Source organism: Aphis gossypii, chromosome 2 (assembly GCF_020184175.1).
Source record: "Aphis gossypii isolate Hap1 chromosome 2, ASM2018417v2, whole genome shotgun sequence".
Taxonomy (NCBI): Eukaryota; Metazoa; Arthropoda; class Insecta; order Hemiptera; family Aphididae; genus Aphis; species Aphis gossypii.
Window position 1 is genome coordinate 49,193,421 of NC_065531.1, and position 12,608 is coordinate 49,206,028.

Here is a 12,608-nt window from a genome sequence, read left to right on the forward strand (position 1 = left end):
GAAAAAGATCATATTATCGAAAAATAATATGAGAAATATCTTCTTAGTATATATATGTATATGATATTTATATACAAGTAATAAGAGGTACGACTACTACGACTGTACACCACTAATTTGTACAAGTGTTGAAGTGCTTAACTACGCTCATAACTCATTTACAATTTTATTACTTTCTACGAATACGTTATTATTTTTATTGTACAGCTATCAGCTGCTGAAAATCGTGTCCCAGTTTCGCTCTGTCGAAGTATTTAGCCGATTATTCCCTTTCTCTTCGAAACTAGTTTCGACGATCATGAACGCCGCCGTCACACAGTCAGCAGGTAAGACCGTATTCTAGATTTCTAGCTAGTATTTTTTCGGCCACCTTGGTGGTCTAGACACCAGTTAACAATAACGAACGTATGGAAATGTATTGAGATATTAAATAATATATCATTTGGTGTTCATGTCGGCCACAGTCCTGTTGCACAATGGGTTATCAGAAGATAAATCGAGAAAACTACAAATGCAGTTGATGATGGAAAAGTTGCGGAGCAAAGCGCTTCAGTCCCAGTACAAACCATTGACAGACTCTATTAAAAACATCAAATTGGCTTTACTGGTGAGTCGACAAACAGTTACCCATTATAAGTAATTATCATTTAAATTTGATTGAATTTTAAATCAGTATCGATTACTTACCAGAGTTTTTGTGCCCATGAACAACTACAACAATGCTTTGTATGTTAGAATCGGGATCTGTAGCATATCTTAATTGAGAACTTATTGTTCATGTACATTTTTATTAAGCTAAATCTAAACTTTCAAATAATATGGATATATGTTTAAAGTATATCATACATGTAATATGTTTAAAATGATCCCTATTATCCTATATTAGCTAGATAATATTGTATGGAAAAAGTTTTAATGGTTCATACAGTTCATACGCTTAATTATTCAAAGTAAATGTACCTAGTGCTTATTAATAATGATTATTTACATACTGTATAATACCCGAAAGGTTACACTTTATTAGTATTATATTTTTTATTTAAGAGTGATTACTATTATGCAAACCTAATTAAAGTCATTGTAAATATTTACAAAACTGCAAGTTTCGTATATTCAAGACGAGTTAATATTATTATAATTTTATTTATTTTTAACATAGTAGGGTACCAATAAGTTATTTAATCAATCTGTTACATACTTAAATAAAAATGTGTAAGTAATTGATAATATATTTTCACAGTGGGAATTTGTTATGATATTTATATATTGCAGAAGTATTTATGTATTATAATATTTTATTTTAATTGTATTAATTATGTAAATAAGTACTAATTTTATAAATAAATAGTTTTTCTAATCTTAAATGATTAATGAGCTTAATTTAACTAAAATTAATAACTAATTACCTTATTCACTTGTGGTAAATGCAGTGGCATAACTAGGACTACTCTATGAGGGATGATATAGATATTTTTCATTAAAAAAAAAAAAACATTTATAGGTATTTTATAAATTATAATTCTTTATATCAGTCCCAACCTTTCTAGTTGTGCGGACCACCAATTTTGTAAAAAAATCTTTAAGGCCCACTATAATACCACACCTATATACGTATTATAATATTATAAAATATAATATATTATATGAGATAAAACTACATTCAAACCTCAAATGTTCGATAACGTACACTTATTTTACACTGTAGGTAATATTGATCGAATATTATTATAACCAGAAATATTATAAGTATGAAACAAAAATATATAATAATATTATATTGTTCACGGCCCATGGGTTGGGAACCGCTGCTTTATATTATATAAAAAAAAAAAGGGTCTAGGGGGATAATATATCACCTACATCACCCCCTGTAGTTACGCCACTGGGTAAATGGTTAGTGAGAATTAACTATATTATGACTATATTTTGGATTAAAATGTTGTGATTTAATTTTTCAATTAGTACTTAAATAAACTTTATATTTTTATCTTATTTAATGTTTCTTATGAAGTATATTGAACACTTCAAACAAATTTAGAAATCTGACTAATGTATATTATTTTTATATTTTTTTATACAGGAAAAACGTATTAATGTAGACCCAAATGAAAAATGCCTTGTTCAAAAATCTTTGGATCTGCTACAACAAAATATCAAGGTGACTACTTTGCAGACAATGATCGAACGTTTAGACAGTGTCAGCAGACATTTAGGGTAAATTTAACTGTTTATTATTGACATATTATGCTATAATATTTTGTATATATAGTATTCTATCTGTCAAGAGTTGTACGAATTTAATAGACATATATGTATATTTTTTAGTTTAAAGTTTACGGTTGGACCTTCTGGTAAAGACATATTTGTTTCTTCGGATATGTTTTATTTGGAAATTATATTAGAAGACAATGGAGGAGTTAAAGATGTAAAGATTCATCATGATGGAAAATCAGAACCACAAGTACAATTTATGATACTATTAATACGTCATCAATAGCATACTCTTACTATTAAATATTCATTTATTAAAAGTTTTTATGTTTCTTGTAGAATGCAATATTAAGTTAACAGAACTAAAGTTAAATGTAATGATACAAAACAATAAAATTCTGATTTCTTAACATTTTGATGTGAAGGAGAACAAAGAATTTGAAAAAAATATACTGGCATATATTTGCTGCAAATATTAATTTTTAATTATGATACAGTCAATTTTCTCATGAAACATATGATCTTAAACAATTTGATAATGTAATTATTAACTATTATTTTAATTTTAAATTAAAATCATAAGACTGCTACTACTCAGTGAATTTCTTTTAACGTTTTTATCTTGAATTTTATATTAAAATCATATGCTTAATATATCATACTTTTTTATATTTAACTCATAGTTTATTTATTATAACTAACTACCAATTAAAGAAAGTCCGTGCCTACATTAATATTTAAACTTAAATTAATTTACTATGTGATATTGTATTTTAATATTAGAGTACACTACACAAAACAGTTCATTTTAGTTTGAAAGTACTTAAATTATAAGAATAATGTTATTGGAACTATGTTTTTAATTTTTATTCATATTTCTTTAATGTATGGGAATTATTAAAAATCTCATTGCATCATTGTGCTGGACACCATACAAAAGCAAAAGTAGTCCACTTAATAAATCATTACAAAAAAAAGTGTTAAAATTATATTATAAATTGTATTATTACTTTATTTTATGTTTATTTTTGTGCTAAAGACGATTTATAGTAAAATCTAAAATTAAATTAATTTTTTATATATACTTAAAAAACTTAAGTATAATTGTATACCCATCTTAGTATAGCCCGTACCATTTTAAGAATAAAAATAACAGTACCTTACATTAAAACTGGTTTTTTTTATTGTTTTCAGCACAAAAATACACATTAAATTAACCAATAAAAATGCAATGACTGCGCATCTGTTTTAAATTTTTAATATCTTTAGAATAATAGTTTATTTTTAAATTTAATTTTGCCTACATCTTACAAATAAATCTGTTTACGATAGTTATTTAAAAGAAAAATAAATTGTGTTGTGTCCTTTAATATTGATAGATATTTGTACTTATAAACTATATACATTTAATAATATAAATTTTAATAAATATTAATGATCTATAGAGTTGCGCTGATCTGATAAAAAGTCTTGCCAACTGTGACTTTGCTGATTTTACATCTCAACTTGAAGGATTAGCATCTATTTATCAATTGAATGCAGATAAAATGGTTAAATGTCGTGCTTTTAATGCTCTTCAAACTCTAGAAGCTGATTTAGAAACTTATGCCCAAGTTCATTACACTTACCATAAAGACTTAATATCAATGGTACATAAGACTCCATTAGGAGTAGTTAAACCTAGAAGAGGAGGTACTTATATAAATATAATAAATATCAACATATAATAAATGATGGAATACTTAGATTGATTAAAATTAATAATTATTATTTATTTTTACAGGACATCCAATGAAAATAATTTTTTTTGTTTCTCCATATGATTTATTGGATGTAGAAAATAATACTATGATGAATTTAGACAAGGAAACTCTTGATGTTGGCTGTTATGCCACAGTATGTATTGAAGCAGCTACCACAACTAATGTTCAATCTACTTCATTATTAAGCGCAACAAGAAGTTCAACTGGAATAAAGTACTTTGATATATTTATTTAAACCAATAATTCATAAATCTAATAAGCATATTTAAATTTTTTTTTTTTAGTTCACCAATATTTGTACCATTTACCGTCCAAAATAGTATTACTCTTCCTGCAGTATTTGTATTGAGATTAAACGAACCAATGCCAATTTGTCTTCAGTTAGCTGAAAATATAAAATCTGTTATTGAAATGGATTTAGAAATGACTCCACCTAGATCTTTGCTTGGAATGATCATTGAACCAAGTTCGCAACCTCTCAGTGTTGTAAGTTAAAAACTAATTAACTATAATTAATTTTTAAATTTTATCGTTTCAATATCTTACAATACAATATATTGTTTGCTACAATGCCCCATCTTCTTTTTATACTTTGCTCTTATATCTAAATAAGTACTTTATTTTGCTTTTTGTCTGTTAATATCTACCAATATAATTTAAAAATTAAAGAAATGCCATGGATAATTATAATCTTGTTTAAGTTATGAAATTGTCTAAAAAATTATAATTGTAAAACCTTAATAAAATATTCCATTCCATACTGTGCCTATTAGGTGACAAATATAATAGTTTGTTGTAATTATATATAATAGATACAAGCTTAAATGTTTATCAAATAAGTGAATTGATTAGGTATTATTATTTTATTATTACTAAGTTAATATATTTAATTTTTAAATTTTTTTTTAATGTAAAATATTTTATTTACATTTGTTATTTTATTTCTGTTAGACATTACCAGATCAACAGCATTGCTATTTCTTGACTGATTCCAATTTAAAAGGTGTATTTATACAAAACATAAAATTTACACATCCATCTCAAGTAACTAGAATTATAGCTTATCTCCGACAACAAGCATTGTTCAATTGTTTGATTCGTTCATGTGTGCGTCCCGAATGTCAACAGGGTAATTATTTAATTTTATTATATTTGTTAATACAGATGATTGTTATATTTAGTTATTGATTTTTAGAAATGTTCAATACAACAGTATTTGAAATTGCTGCGTATGAAGAAATGTCTTGGCAACATTTAGTTGTTTCATTTGAACATCCAATTGAAGAAAGTTTAGCGACTGCTGAATTTGATCTATCTGATATATCTAGACTGCTATGTCAAGTTTACACATCTTCATCAGAAACAAATGGTGAATCAGTTTTAACCTCACCTGAATTTGCGAGTAGAGTACTACAAAGGTTTGTAGTTATATAAAAGAACCTAGTAAAAAAAAAAAAACAATAATTTACTAACTATAATTATTTTAGGTCTTTTTCAATTCCAATAACAATGCGAAGTCTTATCCAAACCTGGGAACGAGAAAATCAACAAAGCCTTGATACTAATATTAAAAATAATTTATCTGGAACTGGAGGATCAGCCAATTTAGGGGATAATTCTGATTTAAATCAACACTTTGCTGATCCTTCAGCTGGTCCTGATTTTTCATCTGATTTAGATGTTAAACTTGAGCCTTTAGATGGAGCTAGTTCTCTAGATTGTTTTCCAGCATCCATGATTCAGAGGGATTTGGACCAATATATTTCAGACCCTTCATTTTTGCCTGATATAGATTTTAATCAATTTCCAATGGATGTAGATCAAGAAGAACAAAAAGAGCAGTCGTCTTTTAGGGATGCCAGCCTTCAAGAAGATCCACCTGATCCAAAAAATTCACCTACTAAAACTGAAGAGCTGATTAGCATATTAGCTGATGATAATGGAAAAGGTGAAGATGAAAAGCCTCCCCCAGACACAGGTCAAGTCATAATAGAAACATCTAGTGATGATTCAGTTGAAAAAAGTAGTTCATCTGTTTCGGGAGAATTTGACGCTATTAATGAAGATGTTGAACAATCTAACCAATCATTATTTGAAATGGATGATGATGGTCCAGATCTTCATGATCTCAATGATGTTAAAGAATTTATTAAAATGACAGCTAAAGATGTGGCATTAGTTTCTATGAAAGATGATGATAAAAAAGACATTAATTCAGATAAAATACATCAATCTCCTTCAGTTAGTATAACAGCTGTAGATTTAAGTTCTATTCCTTCTCCACAAATATTACCACAAGTTACCGTTGACAGAAGGCCAAATATTGAAGTTATACCTATACCAAATGTACCTAGTTCTATAACTATAACTCCGATATCTGCTAAGACTATAGCTGAAGAGAAATCTAAAAAAAATAAAAAAGATATTGAAGGTAAAATAGAAAAGAAAAGAAAAAGAAAATTGGAGACTGAAACCAATGTACCTGAGAAATTAAAAAAACACTCTGGGTCTCTTAAAATGTCAGATTCCAGTCGGTCATCATCACCAAGTGATTATGCTTCAACTCAGTTACCTTCAAGTACTATGATGATGAAGTTGGGAACTGCTCAAAAATTAAAACAAAGTACATCCCCTACTTTATCTATTAGTAGCGTATCGTTACCTAATTCTAATAAGTATACAGTAACTTCGCCAAAGTCAAACTCTGGTAAACCAAGTTTGTCTGCATTAAAAATGTCTGTTCATAGTCCAAAAAGTGAATCAAAGCAAAAAAGTAAAGAATTTTCTAAAGACAAGGAAAAACGAAGTTATGCTTCTAGCAATTCTTCATTGAGCCAAAGCCCTAAAAGTTCAAAATCAAGTTCTAAAAAAAGTGATGTTGAAGATCTTGGAACTCCAGTTCCTCAGGAATCAAATAAGGCTCAAATGAAATGCCGCAAGCTAAGTGCTGTGATAGATCGTTTGTCTAAAGACAAAACTGCTCAACATTATTCGGTTGATTCTGAAGTACCTAAAAATAAAGAATCGACTCCAAAAGCTTTTGATAAAGGATTAGCATTAAATACAAATATAAATATGAAAAATCCTGAATCCTATCAGGTAAAACATAGTTCTGATGGAATGAAGATAACAATAAATAAAACTAGAACAAAGGAGTCAAAACAAAAAAGTTCAGTGGCTGGTTCTCCTAAACCTGGACCAAAATCTGGAAGTTTCAGTGGATTAAATAGTAAAAAGACTACCTATTCAATTCCCAAACCTGGTCCAAGTTCTTCTCAATCTAAACAATCATTTAGTGTACCAAAAAATAAATCAAATTTGACTGTAACCAAAGTTAAATCTGGGTCGGGTAAAATAAGAAGTGAAAAGTCTATTTTTGCTAGAACTGAGATGAGAAAATCTAGTCCAACGTCTAAAGATGAAGAATCTTTAAAAGTAGTTAATCCTGTTGAGAGCATTATTAAGCATAAATTAGATACAAGTAAATTTCAAATTCCAAAACTTTCTGCTCGAGCTAATGCTGATGAAAAAAGATGTACTGAAATAAAGCCCGATAATTCTAAACCCATGGATTTGGCCAAGAAGAGTGATGTGGACAAAAAGTACAATCAGGGTGATTATATTTGCCAGAAAAAAAGTACAACAGAGCGATTGAATTCATTACCTGGTATAACAGTTACAACAGTTGAAGAAAGACTTAAACCCAAAGAATCTGCTTTGAGTAGTCTAAAAATTGACTTGCCTTTAATTTCTTTTCATACCCCAAAAGCTGACACAACTGTTGAAATGTCAGAATGTAAAGACTATTCTCAAAAAAAAGAGGAAATACCAAATAACTCTGTATATCAACAAAAGCCTGTTACTCCCGTGACAACATATGCGACAACACCTTCTGTATCTGTACATATTCTCAAATCTCCTGTACCATCACCATTATTAGTACCTTCACCACATTCAGCGTCTCCTTCTATTACAGATGAAGAACTCATCGACGATGCATTTGTGCGTGTTGGTAAATGATTGTCAATAATACAAAAGCCAATTGAACCGATTGGCTTTTGTATTCAAAAACGAAATCAATTTCCAATTTATTAATACATTATTATGTAAATATTGTACATTACTTTTTTTGATTTAATCTTTTGGTAAATACAACCATTGATTAAAAATATTAAATACTAGTATTTATAATCAATGATACAACTATATTGTATTCCTTATGTTATCATTGTCCATATTAATTTTATATTATTGTTTTTGTTCAGTGTCCTTTAACCTAACTACCTATTTACATAATATTATATTTAAATTAAGTTATTTGCACTGTATAGAAAAAAAAAACCTGTACTTTTAATTTTTATTTAAAAAGCAGTGTCTACTTTAATTGTATAATATTGAAAAATTGTGATATGTTTATTATTCCAAGTTAAGAATATAAGTGATTAAAGGTATTATATTTTTATCTCTAGAAGTATTAATACTTCTAGAGAACAAATATATTTGAGATAAAGTTAAACCGTTTAATTAATTTGCTTTAATTGACTAATCTTACCTTTAAGCCTGGATCACACTATGCGCTTATTGGTTGCCGATAATATCCAACTATCCTGCTACATCTAGGGTTTATATATAAAACTTGTTATTGCGGCCAGACTAAACTGATTTGTGGAACTGTTTAAAACCATCGGTTCCCGACCGCAACGAGCCAAAAAAACACAGTGTGGTCCGGGCCTGAGTTGAATTACTTTCTATTGTATTTATGTTTGGTTGTTCTATTATTATTTTAAATTAAACAGTTCAGTTAATGTGGTTGAAATTTAAGTTTAGTTCTTTGGAATCGGTGGCAGTGAGATGTGGGATTATTTGAAGCAATTGCTTCGTATCTTCATTGATTGGGGAGTGGGTATTCGGTTTTAGTTGGGTGTCTAATCATAAGACCTCATCCAAGTATATTTTACTTAAAAATATTTTTGGAAGAAACATGTACCTATACTGATTTAATTATAAATGCTATATAAAAATATTTGAAATATACAATATGCTTTAAACTCAAAAAGTTACTTGGAAAGAGATTGAAATACAAACAAAAATTTATTAGATCATTAGAATACTTACTAGTTATTAGGCATATTGCACAATGCACTTACTGTAATATTTTTTTGAACCAAAATAGTTCTTTGTCTTTAATTTTAAAAGAATTTTATAAACATTTTAAAAGAATGTAAAATCCACCCCAATCTCAACAGTCAGGTTGGCCGAGCGGTCTAAGGCGCCAGATTTAAGCTCTGGTTCCCAAACGGGAGCGTGGGTTCGAACCCCACACCTGACAACGGTATTTTTGCTGTTTTTTTTTATTCACTTATTTTGGAAGTTACACAGCGTTACATAATATTAATTGTTGTTTAATCAATAATGTACGATAGGGTTTTTATTGTTTGTAAAAAAACAATTAAAATTAAATAAGCACCGAATTTAGAGTATAAATTATTATTAAATATAACGTAATTTTATCAAAAACCAAAGTTCAGCTGGTGTATTCTTCTGCACCTTTTTGGGAACACGATTACGTACGTTAAACAATTAACTTTAATATTCACCCCAAAAGTCAAACAACTGAGTATAATTTGCTGTGCAACATTACCACATTTAAGTTTTTATTTATAATCAGTAAAAATTAAATTTTGAAAAAATGACAAGTAAAGATATTTAAAAATTAGGTCAGAATAATGAATTGTAAGTGTATTCAATTTAAAATTGTATACCTTTGACTGTTGTCAGCTTAAATAACTAATTTTTGACAAATAAGTTATAAATTATAATATTCATTTGCACTTGTCATATAAAAGTAAGATTTTGTTCCGTAGTAACACCAATAACAGAAATAAACAATTTTAACAATTTTTGTCTTGAATAAAACCAAAAAACGGCAACAGTGCTTGAAAGTCGCAGATAAAAATTTTACCCGATCGTGTTTTACCGATTGTCAATTATTGATAATTATATTTTTTGTTTTAGGTATACCGAATAACCGAGAAATATTAGTTATGTATTATTATTTCCTTGTTAAGGTGTAAAACTCAATTAGTGAGCACTACAAACCGGATGATATCTATAATCCATTTATGAATTATATTGTATCAGTGATTGACAATTTAATGATATTATAAAATACATTTTTAAGTCTTGTATGGAACTTGAAACGTTTTCGGAAGAATCGTTGTTATTTAATCCACTGTAATATCAGCATTATTTATTATAATATATGTAAGTGCCTATTTATAATACATTAAATACCTATATTGGTTATTAAGTATTAACCGTTAGGTGTATAATATTATATAAGTATATCAATGTTAGTAAAATTAACATTTTCAAGTATCTTTATTCTTTATACTTTATTACTATTTAGTAAAATCCTCTCCGCCTGGTTTTAAAACACCAATAAAACATTCCATTGATAAGTATACTGCAGACGCTCACGCGTAGTCACCTATTATAATAATACTTACGTACATTGTACATTTGGGTTCAAGTTTTATAGTAAATGCTTCTTTTCTTCCACTTGCTCTTGTATTAATTTCGTTTCATTTTAATTATCGTTAAATCAATTTCGTTTTTGAATGTATAAATGTTATAGGTAACTTTAATACCTACAATTGAATTTTTTTAAAGTTTTTTCTATCGAGATATATATTTTTTAAAGTATTTATTTTTCTTCATAATTTGAGACTCATACGCATATTGTACAAAATAGGAATTGTGAAATCGTGCATAATATATAACCTGCAAGTGTGTGTGTTCTCTATCCGGAAACACATTTAAAACTAAATACAATATTTCGACGTAAAATCGTTAAAAATCAATCTGTTTTTTTTTTATCTACAGTTAAAATGCTTAAAAATGCATCATAGTTTAGATATATATAAATATTTAAATGCATTGCGTGAGTGTCACTGTATTTTGTCCAACGATATTTTATACTTGTTCGTATATATTTTTTTATATGAGTTTTGGGGGTTGAAGTATATAACAAGTTCAAAAATTACTTACAAAGTATAGTTTTATCGTACACAGGAACCAATTGCCTATATTTTAAGCGTTTCGTATATCTCATTTCAAACTTGCATATTATGCTGCATATGATATGCATAAACGACTAAAATGCATCACATATTAATATATTATTATATTATGTCATTTGCAAATGTTTTAATTAAATACATTTCAAATATATATGGAAATAGTATGTAAAAATAATATTTATTATAAGCTTAGGTGGTACAATTTTTTAATTAGATTGCCCAAATTTTAACAGATAACTTTTTATTTATCGTAGAAAAAATATGTATTTTATATGTACCTAATACCTATGTATGGTATGGCATCGAAAGGCTATACGAGTATATTGTATAATATTTTAACGAATTCGAAATATTTGAAAGTTGGAAGTTGAAAATAGCTTTTGTCCATGCATATATATGCCAATATATAATATATATATTTATATATTACTTATATCTATAAATAATATATTATATAATATACTACTTCCACACTTATCTATATTATATTGTACGTATTTTTATAATACGAGAATGTATTACTAACTTTTATGCATCGGTCGTCGACGCGTTTGTAAATTTTATATGGCAAGCCAATAAGACGCATAAAAAAAAGAGATGTAAAGTATATGCTCTGCTTCTCCCCAAATGACGCTCATACTCTTGTATATATTATTACTATATTGTAAAAAGAAGAAACGATATTTTATCAAGTATATACTTATCATTGTTTATACCTATATAGGTGCTACTTTTACGAAAAAAAACTTAGCATTACTGTCCAAAAAATAAAACGTCATGCTAGGTACGCGTGACTGTATAGCACATATATGAAGTAGGTATTATATTTCTATTGAATATTTTAGAAAATGTATTATTTAATAAAAATAGTTGAAACTATTATGATGGGTTCACAAAAACCTTTGATTATTCGTCTTCGATAATATCTCTACAGTTATTGTTAAAAATCCATCGTAAATGAACACAAACGTTGCATTGTTGCAGATTTCATAATCTTAATTAAGATAAAAATATAAAAATCGTTATTCGCCTGAAACGTATTTAGTACGGGGTTTTTTTATAATTGCAAATATTGATAACGATACACTACTACGATTACAGTTGTCAAGTAAAGTGTGCCACGTGGGTCGATGTTTCATGTATGTGTAATTCAATATTATATATGTTTTACTGATACGGATTTCCTATTGCATAAAAAACAATATATTATATTATTATTAATTAATAAATATTTTAACGCCGGTTCGACAATTCATAAAATTGTTGATTACAAATTTTTTTAAAACAACGTTATCTTCTTTTATTTTCTACGGGATTCGATAAATAAAAAATCAATTCTGCGACTATATAAAAATATAAAATATTATACTACTCGTATATCACATACCACGTATATTATATTGTATATTTAAATATCTATGACCTATGTTAAATTCATCGATAAAAATGGAAAAAAACGAATGTAAAAAATATGTTATGATTTAATATCATAAAAACATTTTGTGTTTAACCTATTTATAATATAGTCATTACTCATTACATGATTTTATAT

The 12,608-nt window shown here is 27.4% G+C and overlaps 1 protein-coding gene and 1 non-coding gene across 3 annotated transcripts; both read left to right on the forward strand.

The window, feature by feature from the left end:
• Positions 1-12: 12 nt before the first annotated feature.
• On the forward strand, positions 13-8,498 carry LOC114119264 (mediator of RNA polymerase II transcription subunit 1). Of its 2 annotated transcripts, XM_027980770.2 has the most exons (10): positions 13-326; positions 465-607; positions 2,081-2,214; positions 2,326-2,461; positions 3,657-3,903; positions 3,995-4,187; positions 4,259-4,460; positions 4,926-5,103; positions 5,170-5,392; positions 5,462-8,498. In XM_027980770.2, the coding sequence occupies exons 1-10, from the start codon at positions 299-301 to the stop codon at positions 7,992-7,994; spliced, it is 4,017 nt and encodes a 1,338-aa protein (XP_027836571.2). In that variant the 5' UTR covers positions 13-298; the 3' UTR covers positions 7,995-8,498. The 2 variants fall into 2 exon arrangements, with proteins under 2 accessions (XP_027836571.2, XP_027836572.2); XM_027980771.2 differs by lacking the exons at positions 13-326; positions 465-607; positions 2,081-2,214; positions 2,326-2,461 and adding an exon at positions 2,603-2,751.
• Positions 8,499-9,219: 721 nt separating this feature from the next.
• On the forward strand, positions 9,220-9,303 carry Trnal-uaa (transfer RNA leucine (anticodon UAA)). The gene has a single exon. It is a non-coding gene; the product is annotated as a tRNA-Leu (tRNA).
• The last annotated feature ends 3,305 nt before the right edge of the window (positions 9,304-12,608 follow it).